The sequence below is a fragment of the Giraffa tippelskirchi genome, chromosome 10 (genome assembly GCF_054371585.1).
Source record: "Giraffa tippelskirchi isolate mGirTip1 chromosome 10, T2T-mGirTip1v1.2.pri, whole genome shotgun sequence".
NCBI lineage: Eukaryota > Metazoa > Chordata > Mammalia > Artiodactyla > Giraffidae > Giraffa > Giraffa tippelskirchi.
In genome coordinates, this window is record NC_137284.1 from 8,407,525 (window position 1) to 8,430,959 (window position 23,435).

The 23,435-nt window shown below is 58.0% G+C and overlaps 2 protein-coding genes across 16 annotated transcripts in view; one reads left to right on the forward strand and one right to left on the reverse strand.

Moving 5' to 3' along the window:
* The window catches only part of MACROD1 (mono-ADP ribosylhydrolase 1), a 152,673-nt gene that overhangs the window by 22,120 nt on the left and 107,118 nt on the right, over positions 1 to 23,435 (forward strand). The window contains exons 4-9 of one of the 15 annotated variants that reach the window (XR_014066318.1): positions 8,999 to 9,076; positions 9,405 to 9,519; positions 12,049 to 12,197; positions 13,506 to 13,679; positions 18,542 to 18,722; positions 19,840 to 20,105. The exons of 13 other annotated variants lie outside the window; for them this stretch is intronic. The gene's annotated coding sequence lies outside the window, so the exon portion shown is untranslated. Of the gene's footprint in view, positions 1 to 8,998; positions 9,077 to 9,404; positions 9,520 to 12,048; positions 12,198 to 13,505; positions 13,680 to 15,381; positions 17,096 to 18,541; positions 18,723 to 19,839; positions 20,106 to 23,435 lie in introns of those variants that run through there. One more of the 15 variants, XR_014066317.1, reaches the window with a different exon arrangement.
* The window catches only part of FLRT1 (fibronectin leucine rich transmembrane protein 1), a 46,975-nt gene continuing 40,362 nt past the window's right edge, over positions 16,823 to 23,435 (reverse strand). Inside the window, exon 4 of the mRNA XM_081532741.1 lies at positions 16,823 to 22,363. Coding sequence (XP_081388867.1) covers positions 20,276 to 22,309 — 2,034 coding nt within the window. The 5' untranslated portion in view covers positions 22,310 to 22,363 and the 3' untranslated portion in view covers positions 16,823 to 20,275. The remainder of the gene's footprint in view (positions 22,364 to 23,435) is intronic.

Below are 23,435 nucleotides of genomic sequence, written 5' to 3' on the forward strand. Positions count from 1 at the left end.
ATCTGTGGACAGGGCTGGCACATGGCTAGTGCCTATCAGTGGGCGGGGCCGCCCGAGAACATCTGCACAGCAGGTCCCCAGGAGGGACACAAAAGGACAGGAACTAATGATGCATCTTGGTGAGGGCTGTTGGGTGGAAGCAGGCTGCCCAGTGAGCACAGCCATGGAGGGGGAGCTCCCGCTGCCTTACATACTGGGCAGGGGAGGGACTGCAGCTTTTTATGTCCTTGTGGAAGTGTCAGAAGCCAATGAGGACTTGGAAGCCAGGAGCTTGGGCTGCAGCCCTCCAGGGAGATCATGTACCTGATTGTGGAGCTGGATTTGACACTGGGCCTGGGTGACCCCGAGAGGGTGGCGGCAAGGGGTGGACATGGCCGGCTGGCATCACCTGCTTCGGTTCATTGAATCTCCATGAGACGCACCCCACGCCCAAAGGCAACAAGTGGTCCTTGTACAGCGGTACCCACCCTCCTCCTCCCCATCGCTGCTTCCTCCCCCTCTTCGGACATTGTAATTGCCATAAAAATAGGAGCTGAGCTGCAGTGGGAAGAGAGAGGCCCGGCTGACAGCCGTCCCCCTGCCAGCAGGGCCCGCGTCTGTTTTATTGTTGCCGCCTGGCTGTATTTCACGTAGGTTTAAACATCATCAAACGCCGCATCCCTTTTGAGAAGCAAGAGCTACCTTGTTGAGGAGAAACAGGAACGTTGAAATCTACGAAGCAAATGGCCCAGAATTGACATTTGCAACGGGAGCTTTACAGCTCCGTCAAAGGCGCTAAGGCCAGCCTGGCAGCTGGCGGGAAACCTGCTGGTGAGGCTCACGGGTCACAGGAAGCTGGGGTGGTTCTGGCTGAAGCCTTGGGGTTTGTCAGGGAGGGGACCGGAGTGTTGCAGGCAGGGCCGGGGTAGGGGGTGATGGAACTCTGTGGATCACCGACCACCTCTCGGCCTCCTCGGCTTTGACTTTGCCTCAGTCTCGTTTCTCTCCTAACAAGGCAGATGGGATTCCCGTTTGGTTCGTGGAGGAGGGTGCTGGGCTCTGCGGCTCAGAGGGTGGGAGTGGGGACACGCTGGGGGCCAGGGCTGCCGCGGCCGTTTCCAAGCCCTTGTGACCTTGAGCAGGATACATCTCCCCTCTGAGCCTCAGTTTCCTCATCTGTAAACCTGGGAGAGTGACGCCTTCTCTGAAGGTGGTTTGGGGGATGGAGATGCATGCAAATGCCTGGCAAGTCATTGGAACTCAATAAATGGTGACTGTTACCGCCGAGCAAGTAGGCGTTTGAGCTGGAATTGATTTTTTTAAGAATGTTTAAGCTACCTATTTCCACTGAAAAACAGGTATAATAAAACCGGAGAACCATTAAAATAGGAATAAAAAGAAAGAAGTGACAAGGAAGATGCTGACAGGGGCATTAATAGAAATGTGCCCTGTGCTCCTGGCTGCACCTGGAACCCTCTGGCCTGGATGCTCTTGGCACATGCTTTCTGACCTGCTGGCCTCTTGCCTCATCCCCGGGTCTGCTCTGCCCGTGGAATGCTGGTGTCTAACGAGGGGCCACGGTTCCTACCTGCCCTTGTATTTTATGCTCTTGGTGGCTGCTTGGGCAGCTTGGCTCCTGGCGCTTACCTTGGCCCCGTGCAGAAGACACCTCAAAACTAGGCTTTTGTAACAACTCTGTTTCTACTATGCATGAAAAGTGGCTGTGAACTTCCCTGGTGGTCCAGTGGTTAAGAATCCACCTGCCAACACAGGAAACACGGATTCCATCCCTGGTCTGGGAAGATTCCACAGGACGCGGAGCAACTAAAGCCTGTGTGCCACAACTACAGAGGCCCGCATGTCCTACAGCTTGTGCTCTGCAACAAGAGAAGCCACCACAGTGAGAAGTCCGTGCATGGCAATGAAGAGTAGCCCCCGCTAGCTACAACTAGAGAAAGTTGTACAACAAGTTGTACAACAAGGGCAGCAGTGAAGACCTAGTGCCGCCAAAAATAAATAATACACACATTTTTTAAAAAGGAAAGTGGCCTTGAGCTTCCTGGCAGCCATAGCAAAATGGGAAATAAGATTTTGGGTTCTGTGACTCTAAACTTGGAAATCTATATTTCAGCTTCATGCCTCTTTCTCGTACTTTCTCCTCTCCCTCTGCCACCCTTACCAGCTATTCTTCAGTCCCCTACGGCTGCTTCACCCCTTGCTCCAGACCCCGTCTCTAAGTGCACCCCCCCTCGCAGCTTTGCTCCCGACGTGGGAGGGCCCTCTGCCCTCTTGTTTGTCACCTTCCGTTCACTTGTCAGCGGCCTGGCCTCTGGGCCTCTTGCCTCGCACAGGCCCACTGGGTCTGCCACTGTGATTTCTCTCAGATGAGCCAGTGACTAATAAGGGTTGCCCCCAGGGGGCTGGCAAAATCTTTCCCTCCTTAATATCAGAGTTTAAAAATGTGTCACCATCGATTTGAAGGAAAGACTTGTTCCTGCTGAGAAAAGCGGCCTGGAGATTCGTCTCGCCTTAGGAATTACACCCAGGCAACTGCATACATTCCAGAGCCACAGAGGCTCTGCATGCAAATGCCGCCTCTCAGCCCCACAGCCAGCCTGGAGAGCCCACAGGGCTGGCACCCCGCCTGCCCACCTCTCGAGTTCCCACAGGTACTCTGGGGGCCCCTTTGTGGGGGGGCATCCTTGATGAGAAGAGCCTCACTTCTCTCCACCTCTTTGTGGTGAAGCTGGAGGCTGAGCCCGTAGCTAATTCCGTATCGTGATGTGCTTTAACCCTGGAGAAGGAGGAGAAGTGACTTCTGAGAGGGGGTCCCCACAGCCTCAGGATGGGGTGGGGGGGGGTCCCTCCTTCACCGTTGCGTGTGGATCTGTTGGCTGCACATGGGTTTGCCCCGAGGGTGGGATTAAAAAAATAGGACCTGGATGCCCCGTTTCCTGACCCTGTTTCATCCTTGCCTGGAAGGGACTTGTTGAGGTCATTTTGTCTATCCCCCTGTCTCCAGACAGGCCCCCTCCCCTCTGGCTGGCAGGCCTGCCCCTAGCACTTTGCCCTCATTCTGGCCCAGCCTGCTGCCCCACAGCCCCAGACCATGGTCCCCTCCTGGTCCAGCAGACCAGGATAATCAGTGTAAGAATGACCTGGTGGGTGGCTTTTCAGCTTGGAAAGCTGGTGACTAATCTCCAGCCAGGAATCTTGAACTGGATCCTGGGTACTTTCCACTGGGTCACGTCACCTTTGAATGAATAAGTGAGTGAGTGAATGAGGGCAGTGGGCCCGTGGTAACCCCACATAGTTCTAGGTGTCTGTGAGTGGGCACGGCGTCAGCCCAGGATGGGGGTGTTTGGAGAGCTTGGGGGGGAGGTCAGGGCACCCCATCCCCCTTCTGTCACGTCGAGGTCATGGCGGCCGCCTCTGTGGCGGCATTGTTTGTCCTCCCGGGAGGCTCACCCAAGCGTGGCACAGAGCAGAGGGGTGACCTTGGCCGGCACCAGGACGGTGGCCTGCAATCTGCGGTCTGGCTCTTCTGCCGGGAGCTTAGTGGCGGGTGGGAGAGGGGTGGGGGGGGGGAAGGGGGGAAGGGGGTGGGCCTGGGGTGCCGGTGAGCCCTCCCTGGTTTTGGGGGAGCCAGTGCAACTGGGTGCAGGGAAGTCAGGGTAAAGGTGAGCAGGAGGTTTGCAGCCTCCCGGGCGCTTGCTGAGTGGTCGTTTACCACCTGGTGTAGGGATGTCTGCAGGCTGATCCCGGTGGCTGCCACCCCAGCTATAGAAAGGGCCCTGCTAGGGCTCTTGGCAGCCGTTACCCCGGGGAAGGAGGGACTTTATTCTTCCTGGCTCCTAAATGTTATTGCCTTTATAGACTTTGGAAATCAGTTTTATGGCATGTGATGTTTGTCCACTGAAATATGGAAAGCGCTGGAGGGGAATGAACCACAGGTTTGCTTCTGGCCCTGAAAGGTCAGGTGGCCAAGGGTGAAGGGGCAGGGCTCACATCTGTCCACGCCTGGGTCACTCTTTGTTGACTGTCATAGCTGGAAGAGGCTTCTCTGGTGGTATAGTGGTAAAGAATCTGCCTGCCAATGCAAGAGATGCAAGAGATGCAGGTTTGATCCCTGGATCAAGAAGATCTCCTAGGAGGAGGGCATGGCAACTTGCTCCAGTATTCTTGCCTGGAAAATTGCATGGACAGAGGAGCCTGGTGGGCTACAGTCCATGAGGTTGCAAAGAGTTGGACACAACTGAGCGACTGAGCACGCACACACACATAGCTGGAAGTCAGCAGGGATGGTGTGTACCAGAGAGGGCCCTGGAATTCTGTCGGGAGGGTCAGCCTGAGGCTTCAGGACCTGCCCCCTTTGTCAACTGGTTTCCACTGAACTGGGCTGGCTACTGATAATTATCGCTTCTTCCTAGACATCCCTCTATACCAGCTGCCTCCTCTCGGGTGCCATCCGGGGCACCTCGCCAGCCATGGGGCAGTGTAGTAAAAAAAAAAAAAAAAAATTCAGCCCTCTGGGTTTTTGCCAGCTGCGATGCCGGCCTGGCAGGGGCTCCCACCTGCAGAAGGTGCTTCGTCTCTGAGCAGAGTTGGTCCACCGGGAGTTGGGCAGGGTGTAGGGATGCAGTGGGAGCCCCTTGCAAATCCTCCTCCCTTTCCTGGGCCCGAGGACCCTTGAGGGAGGCCCTGAGGGTCTTCCCCAGGAGAAGGCTGCTTCTCTGCTTCTCTCTTGATGTGCAAAGAGCTCCTACACATCAATAAGAAAAATAGGCAAAAGATGTGGACAGGCGATTCCCAGTCAGAGAAAAACAAATGGCCAGTAAACAAGTGAAAAGATGCAGAACTTCGCCAGTAATCAGGAAAAGGCTAATTGAAATAAGACGTATCATTCTCCACGGCTGGAGAAGAGGTGGAGGCTGGAGTTACTGATACGCACAGGTTTGGTCCCTGGAGGAGGGAAAGGCTGCGGAAAACCAGCTTTTGCTGGACTCAGCCCTGCGGCTCGCACCAGCCGGCGCACAGTAGGTGCTTGGAAAGACTAGCTCTATCCCAGAAAACACAGAGAACTCCCCTTTGCTCACAGGGAGTCTCAGCAGGACCACTGCTGCCCTTGTCACCCCGGTTTGCCATGCCCACCACTGGAGATGCTCCCGGGGGGATTGGCGCCTGGCCTCATTCCCACGCTCAGCTCCTTGGCCCCAGGGATCCACATGCTCCCTTGGCTGTGGTCTTTCTGGGCCTGGCCTCTAAAGGGGTGGACGCCATTTCCGGCTGGGCAGTGCCTCTGGGTTTCAGCTCTCTCTGCAAACTCATGGCTGGTACCAGAGCTACACTGCACAGCTAGGGGGAGAGGGTATTCATCGAGGCCACAGTGGAAATAGGGGCCCTCAGTGTTGGGCAGCCTGGGCTCGTATCACAGCTTCTTCCAACATCCCTAAGATCCTTGATTTAGGGAAAGTCTTGCGCTAATAGTGACCTTGACTCTCTGGGCATCGTGACCGGTACACCCACATCGTCTGGCCTCAGAATCTCTCCTGCCATTTCTTTTTTTAAAAATAATTTTATTTATTTATGGGTGTGCTGGGTCTTCGTTGCTGCATAGGCTTTTCTCTAGTTGCAGCAAGTGGGAGCCGCTCTCTAGTTTCGGTGTGTGAATTTCTTATTGCGGTGACTTCTCTTGTTGAGGCTCATGGGCTCTAGGGCACACAGGCTCAGCAGATGTGGTGCATGGGCTTAGTTGCTCAGTCACATGTGGGATCTTCCCGAATCGGGGATTGAACCTGTGTCTCCTGCACTGGCAGGTGGATCCTTTGCCACTGAGCCATCAGGGAAGCCCCTCTCCTGCCTTTCTGGTTCCCTCTCCATTCCAGCCCAGCTGAATGATTTTGGGTCCCTCACCTCCTAGCCACTGCACCCTCTCCTCCCATTTTCACCTGTCTGACTCTGGTCATGCTCCAGGTCCTGGCTTGGATGTCATTTCCTCCAGCAACATGCCCCGACCTCCCACCTGCTCCATAGCACAGCCGTCCATTCGTTGAGCAGGTGCTGGGCGCTGAGGCTGCAAGGATGAGCAATGGAGATGTGGTTCCAGGCAGCTGGACACCCTGGGGAGCTACACCGTCGCCTGTAACAACTTGGTCCCGGAGGCAGACCTGTCGGGAGGGTCAGGAAGGGGGATGTGGGGGCATCCCAGACAGAGGCCTGAGGTGGCTCCCTGGGGGTGGCTCAGCTTCTTTTCCCCAGGAGCAAGAAAGGCAGAGGGAGGCTGGGGCGGGTGGTGGCTGCTCTGGGAAGCCCAGTCACCCTTTTTCTGCCTGTCCCAAGAGGGCGGCCCTATCTGTAAAGCCCAGCATGGCCCAACCACAGCAGAGCTGCCTTTGATGCGGAGCTCAAGGGAGAACACAAGTCTTACTTCAAAGGGCTACAGTCCCAGGGAATCTGGGTCTCCAAGTCCTTGAATCATCCTGCCCCTCCTGTCCAGCAGGAGACCCCTGGCCTGGGGGAGACCTGAGCCTGGAGCTTGGCTCCTGGGGTCCCAGGCAGCCTCCCCTCGTGGCTCCCTCCTACCTGTCCTCCAGCCCCCAGAGCCCAGGCTCCTGCCAGCCTTCCCTTTTCTGGACCTGCATCCTGGATGGAGGAGGCCACAGTCCACCTCCCTTCATTCAGAGAGTATGAAACGAGGGAGGCCCAGCCCTTGCCTCTAAAAGACACTCAGTGTAAAGTTGGAGCAGTGGGCACAGCACAGGGTATAAGACTCTAACTAGGGGGATCCAAGGTAAGGGGGGCAGGTCAGGGAAGGCTTCCTGGAGGAAGCCTGCCTGGGGAGGCTTACTTCCTTGCAGCGATATCTGGTGGGGGCTGGCCTGTGCCCTTCCCTCCAGGTTCACAGATCCCAGTCAGGCTCCTTAACTGGCCTAGGACCTGGTTCACACATGAACCTCTGTCACTATAGCCCTGGGCAAGCTCCTTAGGCCCGGGCGTCAGTTTACCTGCTTAAAAGGTGGGATGAGCCAGGATGGAACGCGGTGACAGATGTCTGTGCCTGGCACCATCGGGCCGCACTGCCTCGCCTCTCACAGATGGAAGTCCCCCCTAATCATGAGGTGCCAGATGCGGGCTGTCCCATGGGGAGGGCACACAGCCATTACAAGACCCCGGCGTGCCGCTTGGCTGTGCCAAGCGTTTCTCTGTGCCAGCTCCCAAGGACCGAGGCTCGCTGAGAGCATGTCTCCTGTGTCTTCCCGGTGACAGGTTCCATCTGCCAGCCCCTGGGGAGCCACCATCCCTGGTGACGGGCCCTCGGCCCCTCACCCCAGGCTTGTAATCTCAGCTCTAAGGGACTGCAATCCCTTTCTCCAGCCCCACCACAACTAATCCATTCGCCAGGGCCCCGATCCAAGAGAAAGCTAATTAAAGAATTTCTGCTCTTGGCTCAGCCTGGGCTTTGAAGATTCCCCTTGGTCTTCCCGAGTATCTGAAAACAGGTGGAGAAAGGGGGCCTCAGAAAGGGTGTCGGATAAGCCCCCGGAGCCTCAATAATAGGCTTAATCCCCACAAAGCCGGCAGGCGTCAAACAGTCCCTCCGCCCTCACTACTGAGAAGGTGCTCAGGGCTCGTGACCCCGTGGGCCCCAGGCTGCATGGTTCCCTGTCCCTGGTTTTCTGTGACCGTGAGGCCGTGCGTTTCCCCGGGAGGGTCAAGGCTGTGGAAGGGGAGGGCGTAGGCCCCTGCCCGCACCATCTGCAGAGCAGTGAGTGGCACTGTGGCCCTGAACCTTCTCGTCTGTGACGCGGGAGGCCCCTGCTGGGAGGATGGCTGTGACCCCTGGCACGGACCCGATGTCCCCGTCAGGTGGGCTCGCTTCCTCCTGCCCCTCCGTCCAGAGCCCCCCATGTTTCTTTAGAGAGCTTGTGTGCCTTTTGGAGATTTTAATCGGCCAACCACAACCACATAGCGTTATTCAACGCTGTGAGCAGAGCATGCGATCCATAGGGAGAGGGGTCTTTAGGGTCCTGCCCACTTGCTGTCTGGGGACCTGGCACACAGTAGGTGCTCAATGAAGACTTGTTGATCGTGTGATTGGTAGACAGGTTCTGAGAGGGGTACTGTTTGCTCTCACAGGACTTACACTACTATTGCTGTCTTCAGAAAATGACTGGAGGGTCTTTAGGGGAATCACTGAGCCCCTGAATGTGGGGTCTGGAGGACCTTAGAGTCGGCCCTCCTCGACACTCTGAGCCGAGCCTGGTATAACCCTGGAGAGAATCGCGGTGTCGGCTGCCACGCCAGCCACCCCCCACCCCCTCCCAGGACGCTGCTCCCCCATTTCCCTCGCAGTCCTGGGGGTGCAAGGAGCATTTAGACCTGCAGTCCTCCGTGCAGTGGCCTTGGGCTCGCATCACGGAAATAAAAATGATAAAAAACCGTCACTGAATTCTGGGTGGCAGTAAATTACTTAACACCTGAAACGGGTTGAAATGTGGCCACTGTGGCTTTTAATAAGCCCATCTCCAATGCCGCCGCTTCCGTGGGGAGCCAGCCGGCCTCTTCTCGAGGCATAATTTCTTCGTGTCCCAGGCTTGGCAGCGGTGCAAATAAGATTTCACGTCCCCTGTAAATCTCCACTGGGGGAGCGCCAGGTTTTCATTTGTGCTGTCAGTTAGCAGCTCGAGGGAGCCTATTTACTCCGCCTCATAAGGAGAGGGTCCCTCAGAGGTGCCGGTGCCAGGCCTGGGGGCGGTGGGCCGTGCAGAGGCCGGTGCTGACAAGGGGACGAAGGTGCGGAGGATGGGAGGGGAGACGGCCGGCGGGCAGGCCGGGGGCGCCTGAAAGTGATGCGTGACCTTCCCCCAGCCCTTGGGAGGCAGCATTTCGGGGCTGGCGGGGGACCTCGGCTCTGCCTGGGGCCTCGTACGCGGGGTGCTAAGAACTGGCCTCGGAACTTGGGTGCGGGATGGGATTGGGGGTGTTAGATTCCTCCCGGGTTTGGTTGCTTCTTCTCTAGGATGTTTGGTGAGGCCAAGACCCTTCCTGGGAAGTGGAGGCAGGAGCACAGAAGCTTCTGGAACCTGGTGGTGGCCTGGTAAGAGCAGGGTCCAGGGATGGGATGGCAGCCACACTTTATCCTACTTGAACTGACCCGACCAAGAGGAGCTGGGTACCAGAAGCAGGGGCCCCAGGCTTTGCGGTGTCCCTTGGCGGCTGAGCAGCTATTCGGGGGCTTATCCTACTCATGTCCATAACCTCGGTGATATACGAGGCCTGAGAGTTCTTTGGGAAGAAAAGGGCTGGAAACTGCTTGGCTGGAGTGGGGCTGCAGCAGGGGGCATCCCGGGTCTCAGGGGAGACCAGCCTGTCCCCCAGGGGCCATCGGAAGACATGATGGGGTGACGGGGGCTCTTCGTTGCCAGCCGCCACCTCCACCACCCAGAACCCGCGCCCCCTCAAGGGACCCGCCCGCTCTGCTTGCTGTCCTGTGAGGATGGACCCACAACCACTCAGACCACCTTCTGCTCTTCAGAAAGGGTCAGTTGTGTTTGGAGGGTCTTCTTTCCCTTGACCTGGAATGCAGGTCCTGGAATCTCCTCCATGGTCCCTGGTGATTTCCTCCTGTGGGGCCCATCTCTGTAGGCCTCCAACCACAACCCCGCCCCCCCAACCCATCCAGGGCATTTACTAAAACCTAAGATGCCCTCATCCCCACCTCTGTTCTCCAGAAGCCAAAAGCTCGGGTCAGCCTGAGAGCCCTTCTAGCGTGTTTGGGGAGCAGGCCACAGACCTTGGGTGGGGTCGGGGTGTTGTGGCGAGCAGGCTGCCTCTGCTCTGTGCAGACCCAGGGGCTGTTGTGGAGACACCTGGGCCTCCCTGGGGACATGCTGGCCAGCTCAGCGCCCATACCTGGGAGCCAGGGGTGCTGGGTAAACCCTGAGGGCACCAGGCAAGGGGCCTGCACTCCCTGGACAAGCGGGAGGGTCGGGGGGGTGGGGTGCAGCACTCCAGTCTTCTCATGGGGCCCCGGCACGCACAGGAGCAGGGTCGGCACTGTCCCGGTGGGAGAATCGAGAGCCGTGAACTGTCCTCACGCACAGGCTTTACAGACACACAGGGAGTAGGCGGTGGGGCCTGCGGGTCTCACCCAGCTCTGAGGCCCTGCCTGGGAAGCCCCCAGGACAGGCGTTAACCCAGTGGTTCCCAGCCCGTGAGCCCTTCCTGGGCAGAACTTCTGTTAGCTCTCAGGGACTGAGGAACACAGCCCCGGAACCCAGCTCTCCTCCTGCTCCAGCTTGAAGAAAGGGGCCCGGGGGCACCTGGTTCGGGGCCCTGCTGTCGGTCATGTAGAAGGTCCGGTGAGCTGAGTCAGCGCCCCCTCGGGGCTAGGGGTTGGGGGGCAAGTAAGACTGCCTTCTGACCAGTGCCCGGCCTTGGAAAGTAGTCCTCCTAGGGTCCAGCCCTGATGGGGTGATCTGTTGGTCCATCAATTTGCTGGTGTTTATTGACCGTTCACATTTATCATGCCTCTGGGGTCTGAAAGAGGGTGAAAGGCAAGACGTGCCCTCCAGGGGCCCCTAGTGAGCGAGGTGCTGGGACCCGTCACCTGTGCAGGTGAGAGCCAGCAGGTGTGGCCCAGTGGGCATGGCCTCACCAGAGACAAGGCCTGAGTTGAACCTTCAACGGCCCTCAAGGGCATCGGGCCAGGAAGTCAGCACAGACCTGGAGCCAGGTCAGGGCCTGCCGGGGAGTGAACTGTACCCATGTAGCCAGGGGTAGGGGGCCGGCGGATCGGCACCGTGCTTCCGGGGGAAGCGGAGTCTTCCAGAAGGCGTACGGACCCGGACCCGCCTTCGTGCCCCGGCCTCAGCACTTCTGACGGGCACGTACCAGGCCCGCTCCCTTGCTCCCCCCAGTCCTTCTCGTCTGAGGAAACACCCTCAGTGGAGCCATGGCTCCTGGTGAGCCTCCCCACTCCGCCTTGCCCGTGAGCATCCCTTCCCCACCTCCTTGAGGCTGGAAGGGGGCTCCAGCCCCACCCCCCAGCGCACAGTAGGCTGTCAGTAAACATCTACTGACTGGCTGGTGGGTCATGTTCTTTAAAGACGAGTCTCAGGTGAAGGAGGAACAGGCAGCCCTCCTGAGAAACCCCTGTGTGCTGGGTGGGCCCTAGGAACCAGGTCAGGGAAGCCGTTTGTCCTTTCTCCAAAGCCCACAGTCTCTGGGGTGCCCCCCACCCCACCCAGGGGGCCAGCAATGAGGACTAAGAGGGTGGGGGGGAAGGGCACCTACAGAGTCAGAGCACCCCATGTCACCCCAGCCAGGCCACCTGCCAGCAAGGCACATCCAGAAATAACCTTGCTTCCTTGGAATATAAGGAAAAAAGCTCATTAACCCGTTTCCAGATGTGGAATCAGATCTAAGGCAGAAGTAATGAGCTCTTATTTTATGTTAAATTTAGCAGAAACTGCTATTGTTCTCACGGAAAATAGTTTTTTTCTTTTCCCCCCCTTTGGGGTGTGAGATATCAGAGTAGGCCTGCAGAGTCGTGAATGCGGCCGGTGCATCTCGGGGATAAAGGGTGTTGGGGGTGGGGGGACCCGGGCCAGCGGAGGGACAGCCGTGTCCCCAGCGCCCGAGCAGTTCTAGGCTTATCTGGGCACCCACATGGCTGCTGGAGCCTCTTACAAGATAATCCATGGCTCCTATTAATACGTCTCCTCGTGAAAACCCTCTTGGAATTGGCCTTTAACTGGCAGTCGCCTTCCCCGGGGCCCACGGGGTAGGGTCAGACGTCCCTTCTCTGTCCTGTAGCAGAATCACTATTTTGGTTCCGGTGGTGCCCGGGGAACGTACTAACCCAGAGTCTCCTTCCCGCCCAACCACCACCTCTGTGCCAGTGGGCCCCGACAGCCGGGCTGACCCTCGGAGGGCAGCCTGGGGAGGGGGTGTGGGCAACCGAGACCCCGTGAGCGACAGATCCTGGCCCCGGGCACGCTGGGCCACCAAGCTGGGAGTCAGCAGCCGAGAGGCCTGTAAAAGTTAAATCTTTCTATTTATTTCAAGAAAAGGACAAGGAAAGTGGACTTGGACATTTTATATGAAAAGAGACAAACAGAAAATAGGACCAAATAAGTTCATCACATTCATCTCAACATTGAAGTTTCAAGGCACCTACAGGAAGGAGGCCCAAGGGCGGTTCGCAGTGCACTTTGGTTTGTGTTGTCATTGTGGTGGGTGTTTGCGTGTCCAGTGGTGAGGCTGGGAGTGGGGCAGGTGGGCCCCGGGGCCAGGCTGGGTCAGCCAGCCAGGAGTCAGACGGCAGCAGGCAGCAGCGGGAGCGGTCCCACCACTCAGACCCCCGAGACTACTCTGCCCTTCGGAGGAAAATGGAGAAGATGGGGTGGCCAGGGGCTGATTCTGCAGGGGGGGAAGTGCAGGGGCTCAAGGGAAGTGGGGGTGCCCCAGCCGGGGTCTCTCAGATGGCAGAAGGGACCTTGGTCGCAGCCCTGCCCTCCCTGGGCCGTGGGCTGGCCAGGCATCTGCCTTCTGTGGCAGGGACCCGCTCCGTTCACCACGCTCTGCCCAAGGACCCCTCCCTGCTCTCTTCCTCCCCAGGCTGTGGGGGAGGGATTCTGCTGAGTCCCCCTGGCCACCCTTCCAACCCCGCCAGTGCTTTATCACACCACACCTCATGAGATGCGGTAACCTTTGAACATCGGGAGGGGAGATTGCAGTTGATGGCTCTTAAAAACATTTGCTCTGCAGGGCTTACACATGGGGTTTCCTTAGTTTACTCTTCTCCTTCCTGTCCCTGTTCACACCTGCCTGGGGACATTCGTAATGAGGGGGCACCCGCCCCAGCCAGCAGAGTTGCACAACGGCACCCGTCTCTCTGGCTCACCCGTGTTTGCAGCCCCACAGCCGTCCCCAGCTTCTCACACCATCTCCCCCCTTCTCTGCCTCGCAGATGGCAAACCTCTAACGCTGGGCACTTCTGCTTCCTCCCCACGGCTCTCAGTGTCTCCTGGACGCTGGGTGGGCTTCTCAGCTGAGGCTGCTGGCCGGCGGGCGGGTGGTGTGGTGGGCTGGGTTAAAAAAAAAAAAATCTAAGCTGGGTCCAGGGTCTTGTGTGTCTTCTTCCTGGGTTCCCAGAACCTTTTGGAAACGGGACCAGCCGGAGGTGGGTGGTCTCTGGGACCCTCTGCAGGTGTGTCCTCCGCACAGGGCACTGAAAAGCGCCCTAGACCACTGACTTCCCAGAGATGAGCAAGTGGCAGCCCTGCTGTGTCTTTCATCGCTGGCTTGGGTTGCATTTGTTTTCCTCTGTCTTGAGGAGAGCCCGGTTGAGTCCTCCAGGTGGGCGGCTTGGATGTAGGGACTCTTGAGGGGAGTGTCAGACAAGGCGGGACACCCAGTTCTCTGCCCTCCTCATCAGCCACCTGTGGCTTGGCTCAGAGAGGGGGAACCGGGTACCCCAGGCAGGCAGCTGGATCTCACCAGTGGCTGGATTTCCCCAACAGGCTCGCAGCTGCTGATCGCTGGGTCCGAGGGAGGGTGGAGTGCGATTTTCAGGGAGGAGGAGCCCCACTAAGGCTGCCAGCGGCGTGGGTGCAGGAGGAGAGGAAGGCTGTTTCCATCGCGCCCGCCAGGCCCTTTGCACTGAACCGCAGGGACTCGCGAGGATGGAGGAGGAGGTGAGGGACACCCCTGCGTGTCAGGCGCTGTCCTGGGCCTCGGTGACCCCGCATGGAGGAACGCGGGGACCTGGTATCTTGCCTGAGTGGCCGTCCACCCTGACAGCCATAAAAGAGATTTAGGGGCAGTGACAGCAAAGACCTTCCCACAAGGACGCCCTGGGCTTGGACATTCAGGCTTTTAGGTGTGAGGGCAGCATGGGTGGGTGTGGGTGTGGGTGTGGGTGTGGCAGGGGCCATGGCACCAGGGTGGCTCTGATGGCCTCAGTGCCTCAGAGACTGGCTCTGCCAGGAAGTGGGGGCCAGGCCATCCGCCCCCCACAGGACCCCCAGTGCCCTCGTATGTCCACACTGCCCTCTCAGTACAAGAAACGGGGTGGTGGGCAGTGACAGTGGTCTCAAGAAGCCCCTGGCCAGGCAGGCTCTCCCATGAGGAGCAAGGCATCAACTGCTCCGGGTGAAGACCTGCCTGCCCTGGGCACAATGCCCTCAGAGGGGACCTGGGCAAAGGCGGGCTTTGCCCCTGCAAAACTGGAGGGGGGGCAGTTTGGACAATCCTGCAAATCACATTAATGTGAGAAAATGGGCCTGGCCCCAACGATAATAGAATTTCTGAAACTAGAGAAAAACAGTGTATTAAAAATGCAAAGGGAGGGAGGAAGGAAAGGGAGGGAAAATCAAGAGCCAAGGGAATCTTCTTGAGTGTTTTTAAAGAAGCAAATGTGGGTATTTCAGGCAACTACTTAGAACATTTCAAAAGAAATGGTAAATGCTTAAAAATGGAGAGTGAAAAGCGCCCCAGGCAGCCGTCAACCTGGCTGGGACGGAGGCACTGAGCCGGCAGCCTCGAATGTTGTTGGGGGAACAGCCAGTGGGTTGACTGCGGGAGCTCGGGGAGGAGTGGGGTGGGGTGGGGGGGAAGGGTCCCAGCTCTGAGGACGCCAGAGGCGGCCTGCAATGGGAGCTGCAGTGCCTGGGAGAGGACCCCCCTAGAGGCCCCAGGAGAGCCAGCCCAGGTGGCGGGTCACCCTCTGTGCTCCTGACTCCTAGACGGGGTGGCACGTGTCTGGACTTCCTCTCCTGGTGCCTCTTAGACACTGAGAATGGGGATTCTGCAGGCTGTCTGGTGGCAAAGCGGCCCTCTGCCGCGGCTAGGCGGCCTGGCTGTGGGATAGCGGTGACCTGCGATTTTCAGGGGACACTGGTCGTTTTGAGCAATCTCACGATATCTTCCTTACACGATCCTCAGGGATGGTAAAGTAAGAGTAGGAACCGAGATCTTCTCGTCCAAGAACCAGGCATTGGTATAGGCAGGAAAATACCTGCCACCTCCCCCATCAAGTGCTTGAATGCTCCCAGTGACAGAGAGCTCACTGCCTCTCTCTGCTGGGCCAGCTCTCTCTTCCCTGACCTTCAGTTCTCTCAACAATTGGCTCCACTTCCCCTTCACTGGCTGCAGGGAAGGGATCAGAGACAGACCCACCCTGGAACAGAAAGGAAGCAGAAAGGCTCATGGCTTTAGAGTCCTGCTCACGAAGGGACTGGTCCAGCCACATCCCCTAGCTTTTCACCCTGAAGGCAGATGGGATCTGGAGGGTGGTGGGGGCATGCAGAGTCTCTGCTGGGGGCCAAGACAGCCCCCCATCCCATCCCAGAGGCTGTGCACGGCACTTGATGGAAGCAAATCTGCTTTTCCCTCCAGACTTGAGGCCAGGCTTCGTGCACCTCAGCGTATCCCGAGCTCTGGAGCAGGCGTGGGGCCAGCCTTCAGAGATCCCCAGCTCCCTGCGAGCCAGGCCCAGCCAACCTCTGCTCTGCCTACGGCCACTGGGAGCAGGTTCATAAAATGCGAAAAATCCCCCTTTCTCTTCACCTCCGAGGAGTTTAATCTCTCCTAATCAATTTAGCAGACTCGGTTGGTTGTAAATGGTAATGATTTGCATTTTTGAGCCTTTTTATCCCTCCTTAAGAAAAAAGATGCCTCCTCTGCCTGCATTCTGGAAGGCTTGAGCAGGGCTGTGAATGGCTTGTTAGCATTCACCCTGGCGCAGATCCAGTGCCAGGCATCCGCTGCCCATCACCTGCACTGATCTGAGTGTGGGGGGGTATGGGTGTACAGCTGACCCCGCCTGAGCCCCTGAGAGCGCAGTCCGGCCCTCAGGGGGCTTCAGCCACTGTGCGCCCTGAGGCCCCGCCTTCCTGCAAGTGCCCCAGCTCTCCCCCGGCTGCCTTCTCAGCTCCATTGCTCCCTGTCTGCGGCATCCAATTTTTCTTGTTGTATTTTTCATAAGCGTGAGGCTCAGAAGCCCCGTCCTCCCTGGCACGTTCAGCAGGAAACAGATTTCTGGAGGGGGTTGGCTTTGGGACTTGAGCTGCCATTGGAGGGGGGTGGCGGTGTCCTCCCCTCGCTCCGCAGCTCTGAGGGGGTGAAGGAGGAGGCTCAGACGCAGTCTCGGCGTGTTGCCCGGCCCCTTCCCTTCTCGAGGCCCCAGTCAGCCCCCTCAGCCCCCCAGGATCCCTCACCTGGCCAGTCCCTCTCACTCTGGGCCTCCATCACCTGCCACGGGCCAACTAGAACCTTCCAGAGTCAGCAGCCGGGGGTTGAGGGGGGGTGGGCACCTCTATTCGGCCCGTGGCGCACCCAGCTTTTCTGGGTGGAGCCAGACCCGGCCTCAGCCCACCCCTGCTTTACAGAAGGGGAAACAGAGCCTGTGGATTCGCAAAACCAGCTTTCCCTGCCCCTCCCTGGAGACACCCCCTGTCTCCGTGCTCTGCTCCTTGCTGGGGCAGTTGGGCCTCCCGGGACCCGTAGGGGACTGGGGGAGGAGGGAGCTTGGTGCCCATCGAGGAAGGAAGAGGCATAGGCAGCCCTGGGCTTTGGACTTAGCGGGCAGAAGCCTGGGCCCCCCAGTCGTGCCATCTTCCCAGCCACCGTCAGCTCCCCTGCCAGTGTCACCCAAAGCGGGAAGGAGCCAGCACCCCATCTCCTGCCCCCAAAACCCAGAGGCCCCCTGGTTGGCCACGCAGCTGCCATGTTAGTGGGAGGCGGTCCAGGACGCAGGAGCCAACTTAGAGAAGATGGAGGCTTCCGCGTGAGGCCGTGGGAAGAGAGAAGAAAAGGAGCTTTTGATGCACATCATGTCTGCGGAATTGAGTATGACTAATTAATAGATTTTATTCTTAGTAATCTCTTAAGCATTCCATACGTTGGGGCCCACGCCTGAGCTGAGCTTACAAGAGGCCTCATTCGCAAAATGCAAATGACTCGCCTGACTCTCCTGGCCCCTCTGCCTGCTTGCCTTGCCTTCTCTCTTTCCTTTTTTTTAGGGGAAATTTAAAGGAAAATTGCCATGTAATAGAAAAGAGATTCCAATCACTACATCTAATTACCACGAAGGGTAAACTGCTTAACCAAAGAAGTGTCATGGGCTTTTTTTTTTTAAACTTGAAACTTGCCTTAAATACCACGAGATGCACTCATCCGCGCTGAGGCCACGGAGGTTTGTTCTGGCTAGTTAAGAGGCTGCAAAGGTCAGCTGGGCCGCCCACAAGAGGGAGATTCTAGACGGAAGTGGTGGCCCAGGCCCTGTGTCCTCACATGCTTCTAGGGGCTGGAGGAGGCTGGGCGCCCTGGCACACCCTTTCTCCTTAGGTTACCTGGCTGGCTCTGGGGGCCTGGAGCAGGAGGGGATGGGGTTTCAGAGTGGACCTGGCTTCAGGGCCCCATCCCTGGTCTGGGGGGCTGGGAGACAGCTGACATTTGGAGGCTTGTTCTTAGAAGGGGCTCTGGAGAGATGTTGGGATGCTGAAAAAAGATGAGAGGAGGCCCGTGGGGCCTGGCTGGGCTGAGTCTCCACTGTCTCCAGCACTTTTACACCGGCAGGAGGATGCCTGCAGCAGGGACCTGGGTTCCCCTCGGTGTGAGGTGGGGCCCATGCCCCTTAGTGCAAGAGCTGGCATGAGGAGACTGATATGTCCTCAGGCCTGGGCGGGGCGGGGGGCCTGGGCCTGCTTTGCGGGAGGAGGAGGGTGGTCATCCCTCCTGGTCATCCCTGGCCTGGAGGGCGCTGCTGGCACAGGCAGGCTCTCAGAGCTGCCGGGTCCCCCCGTATCCTTGCTGTGTAGGTTCCCCAAATGCCTTCCCACCCAGCCTCTAAGGGGATGATCTGACCTCTCACTTGGCTTGGGGAAAGGAGGACCTATGTAGAGTGACCCCTATGTAGGGGACCTAGCACGTTGGTGGCTGGGGTGGGGGGTTGGCAGCGGGGAGGCTGGGACCCAGGGTTCCTGGCACACTGGCCAGAGACTGGAGTGGTGCCCTTAGGGAGACCGCATTCAGGGAACAGCAGAGACCTTGAACTTCTGACCCCTGGCCAGTGCCCCTTCTCCTCCTGGACACTGCTGGGGGTGGGGGGCGCCCCTCTGCCCCTCCCTGAGCCACAGGGAAGGGGCCTGTGTCTGGGGTGGCGGTGGGGGAGGTGGGGAGACCTTCAGCCAGATTTGAGATTGAGGCTCGGAAGCATTTCTCTCCTGACTTCATCATAGGAGAAAACGCTTCAGGTGGGAAAAGGGAAAAAGCTCAAGTCTAGAATGAAATGTGTCAATGACCCTCGGCCTCTCCCTCAAGCTGGGGGTCGAGGATCCCCGCTCAGTGAGACCATCCACCCCGCCGGGCGATGAGAGCCGCGCCTCTTGTCCACCTCACTCACGCGGCCGTTGTGTCCATTCCTTTCAACACCGGCCTCTACGCTGAGGGGCCAGCAGCATCTTTTCATGTCGGGCGAGCGGCTGGGCCCTGGGCCTGTCACTGCAGCCCTGTGACTGCTGTTTGTCTTCCTCTTCCTGCCTTTGGCTTTTGTCAGAGCAGCCGAGGTCTTTTGAAAACGCCACGGCCAGGCGCTGGACCCCTTCTCATCCTCCCTGCCCTCAGGCCAGCGCCTCTCCTTTGATATCGCCCTTCCTGGGTGCAGGACAGCTGGCACCTTGACAGACAGTGACCCCAGCTCCCCGAGTGCTGGAACACCGTGGACATCAGAACCCCAGGTGCCTCTCCTCTCTTCTTTCCAGATTTGCTGTCATTATTTCATCATCGTTTTAATCTCATGGCTCGCCAAACAGCGCTGTCAGTTGATGAATGATGGTAGCATTGATTCCAAAGGGAGGGGAAAAAAAAATCTCAACTTTTCTGAGGGCTCCGGTCAGTCCCCTTTTGGAGGCTGGCATTTTTAGAGAGATCTGGCCTTCCTTCTCCAGAGCAGAGACCCAGGGGTGGGCATGGCTGAGTGTGTTCTATATTCTTGCGGGGGAGGGGGGGCTTGGGTTGCTGTCTCCTAGGGCTTTTCTGAGAATTGTCATGTCTTTTTCTGGGCTTTGTTTGAGCAGCCATGGAAACCATTAGGTCTAATCAGCTGATATTTGGAAAAAAAAAAAAAAAGTCCCTGCACCAATTACCTGTCCTGGAGGAAGCACATTGCACACAAAGTAGCTCTTGATATGCCTGCATCGGAGGTGCAGGAGGAGAGAGATGAGGGCACTGGTGGTCAAAGAAAGCTCTTCTCGACATCAGAAAGGAGCTCCATCCGGCTCCGGCCACCCTGAGACAGGACTGAGCTGAAAACACCCCTTGCCCAGGGTCTCCCCAGCCACCCGGCCAGGACAGACATGCCTCCGCCTTTAGGAACGGCACTGTCCCCCACCCCGCTCTCATCCCCAACACAGTCTACTTACTCAATGGTTTCTAGGAGAAAGCAACATCTTCGCGACTCTGTTGTCTAAGGACATTGCACGAACTGACCCAAGCAGGACTGTAAGGACTATATGCGGCTTTGTCTACCCATCTGTATACAGAGATAGACGGGGAGAGAGACGCCCCTCCAGGTGGCTGGGAAAGCCACAGCTTCCATGGCACTCCCGTGATCCTATGCTGCATGGAACTGAGGAGGGCTCCAGTATAGGAAAAAGAAAGTTTGCTTTTTAATCGACTACACCGTTGTTCAAAGAGTGCCATGAAAGACGCGCTCTTTTCTGCCAATCTGTAAGGGAAAATGGCATGGAAAGAACCAGGGAAGAGATTTCAGGACAATATCTCCACAGCAAAAGAGCCTTTTCTTCCCCTCTCCTTTGTGAGAAGCCTGAAAACCTTCCATCATGTCGTCTCCAGTGAGCAGCCGGCCGCGAGGGCTGTGTGAGGGCTTTGTGCCGGTGGCTTCTGAAACGGCTCCTCTGTGACGGCCCTGCGCGGAGCGTGAGACGCGCAGGTAGTCTCTTCCCAGCTCAGGGGGAAGAAAAAAAAGCCCCGACCCAACCCTTCCTGCCATATTATTTTTAGTTTTTCCCTCCCCACCTGGCATAATTTGGTATAAATTATGTCTTCAGCAACGTCAAACCTCCCTCCTGCCTTCTATTCATTAAAAAAAAAAAAAAAATTTTTTTTTTTTTCCACTGTTGTGTTCTACAAAACTGTCAACCCTCCCCAAACTCTGCTTTCCGCCGGGAAAGTCAGCGTGGAGTTTCTTTGCCTTGTTCCCGTCGGATGGCAGCCAGCTGGTCACAGCCCCCGCGGTGGCCACGCCGGGAGGCAGGGGAGGGGCGCTGCCTCAGGTGTAGGAGTAGTCTATGTCGGGGATGCCCCCGTCACGATAGCCCCGCGTGGTGCCGTAGCCGATGGTGTGTGTGCCCTTGCAGAGGCTGCTGCCGTTGGAGGGGAAGATGGTGTGGACCACATACTCCTCTTTGGCGCGGTAAGGGTTGATGGGCAGCATCTGCAACCCAGGGCCGCGGATCTCCAAGATGGAGTTATCCTTCTTGGTCCCTGACTCCATATAGTCGTCCTTTTTCCGGTTGCCCCGGTTGTAGGCCCGTTCCCGGGTCAGCAGCTCACTGGCCCGGTGCACGTACCAGCAGATGGCCCCGAGGACCAGGAAGAGGAAGACGAGGGCCACAGCGCCACCGATGATGCCCGCCAGGGGCAGGCCTGCCATGGGGTCTGCATTCTGCTCCTGGTTGAGGGTGGTGGTGGGGCCGGAGCTGTCGGCCGTCTCCGCCTTGGCGCACACGGGCGTCTCGTCAGCCACATAGGTGTTGCCGGTCTCCATGGTGACCATGCAGATGATGTAGGTGGACTTGGGCTCCAGGGCCGTCAGCAGGTACTCTGTCTTGTCGCCCTGCACCAGGGTCTCCGTGATGGAGCCCACGGCTGGGCTGTGGCCCAGGCGCAGCCAGCTAAGCCGGAAGGAAGAGGCGGGCAGAGTGGCCTTCCACGTGATGCGGATGGAGTCCGCCGTCAGGGGCTTCACGTGGATGGCCAGGGTCTTGGCGCTATCGCCTGTGGCCATGGGGTAGTCGAGGTTGGAGTCAGGGAGGTGCAGCCCCGGCCTCTTGGCCTTGAGGGTGAAGAGAGAGCCCTGGGGCGTGGTGACAGAGGCGTGGTCACTGGCGTGTGTGGTCTTGGCGGCGGTGTTTACTGCACTGCCCTGCGCCCCCGCCTCGAAGCACTCGTCCATCTCGCTGGTGATGTCCTTGATGGCCATGCCCCGGACCTTCTCGGGGCCCTGGCACATGAGACCGCGCACGTTGACCACGGCCGCCCGCGCCTTCACCCAGTCCCGCAGCCACAGGAGGTTGCAGCCGCAGAACCAGGGGTTATTCCGGAGCAGCAGCTGGGCTAGGTTCTCCAGGTCGTCGAACAGGCCGCGGGGCAGCGTTGTCAGGTTGTTGTTGGACAGGTCCAGGCGCTCCAGCTCGCGCATCTTGGCCAGCGTGTTGTAGGGCACGTGGCTGATGGCGTTGTCCTGCAGGTAGAGCTTCTGCAGGCGGGCGCTGGGCAGGTTGAGGGGCGGGGAGGCCAGCGAATTGCGCACCAGCGAGAGCTCAGTCAGGTTCTGCAGGCGGCTGAAGGTGTCATCCGCGATGCGCTGGTTGGCCAGCAGGTTGCCGTCCAGCACCAGGCGCCGCAGGCTGCTGAGGCCCTTGAAGGCATGCAGCGGGATGGTGGAGATGCGGTTGTCGTCCAGCCGCAGCTCCTCCAGCGTGCGGGGCAGCCCTGAGGGAATGCTGCTCAAGTGGTTCCTGCTCAGGAAGAGCAGCTTGAGCTGCTTGCTGTCGGCGAAGGCGTCCTCCTCGATGCTGACGGTGGACACGGAGTTGTCGTCCAGGTGCAGCTTCTCCAGCAGCGGGATGCGGGCCAGCGAGTCCCGGGCGATGGTGCGCACGTTGTTGTCCTGAAGGTGCAGCTCCCGCAGGGAGCGGGGCAGGTTGACAGGGAACTCATCCAGGTCATTCTCGTACAGGTAGATGACCTGCACGTTGACCTTGGTCTTGAGGTCCTGGGGGATGCCGGCGTTGTTGATCTGGTTGTTCTGCAGGTAGAGGGTGGTGGCGTCGTCGGGGATGTCGGCGGGGATGGACGTGAGCCCCCGGTCGTTGCAGTAGATGAAGCCGTTGTCGCAGCGGCACACGGAGGGGCACGTGGTGCTGTCGATGACCTCCGTCAGGAAGGCGATGAGCCCGTAGCAGAGGAAAAGCCAGTCCCGCAGGTCCATGGTGGCCGTGGTCATCACGACGGTGGCCGTGACGGTGGCGGCGGGCGTGGCGGCGGCAGTGGCAGCGGCGGTGGGGTGTGCCACCACCATGGTGGACGGCTGGTGGAGCTGGGCCCCCCTCCACCCGACTTGCAGCCTCTACACCTGCAAGGAGCACAAGACACGTGCAGTGAGAGCGAGTCCGCCGCCCACCCAACCTGCTGCGGAGGCTTGGCCGCAGTCAGGGCCGTGGGGCAGAGGTCAGGCCTCGAGGCGCCTGCCCCACGGCCCTTCCGAATGCCAAGTTTACATCTCAGGTGCTCGCTCGGGCTGCGGTCAGCCTCTAAGGACATCTGGCTAACGTTCATCTCAGCGGGAGCAAAGATGCTTCCCCTGAACGAGACAGACGTGGCCTTTGCCTTCCTGGACTGTGACCCTGGGCCACACACAAGGTTAATTTAGTGGGAGCTGGACTGCAAGTTTGATCTTTTCTTTCAAGATCCCCACACTCAGCCAGTCTTTATGGCTGACACTGAAAAGCTGGTTGGTGTTGGTGGGATTGCTTTAGAGCCCCCATTTCTCATGGAATGGGGAACCCACATCCCTCTCTGGCTCGGAACCAGGCTCTGAAGGGAAAGTTTATTTCCGCGAGGCCTGTGAGCTCAAAGTGGGGGCGGGGGGCGTCACTAGAACCTGCAAAAAGAATCTGGCAGCATCATCACTGGCGAGCAGGGGAAAGTGAGGAGCTTCATTGTCTGGTGTTAAAACAACATATCCTGTTTGTCACTTGTGCATCTTATAGACAGATGAATGGGTGTCAACAGAACCGCCTTCTCGTGTATTTACAGAAATCTCTTTCTAGCAGAGGTGCCCTCCCTACTGCGTCCCATGTAATGTGAGAAATTATTCTTCACTTTGCCCCCTTCCCAAATCACAAAACTTTCAGCTCTTTTGAAAAATACATATATCTGATTTCTTGCATTTAAAGTCAGGAAACACAATAAGAGGAGGGAGGGGTCCACGCTCCGAGGGAATTGTCTGCAAGGTGTAATTTCGGTTTTCACAAATAGAAAAATTGCAGTGTAGATTTTTTTTCTCATATTACTTTACTGTTCGTGGTGGTAAAAAAATCAATTAAAGAGAAATTATCTTTCAACCTCAGTGGGGAAAGTGTGTTTGTGCAGCCAGCAAAGATCTGCTTTATAACTCCAGGTTCACGGGGGCTTTTCGGTGTGAG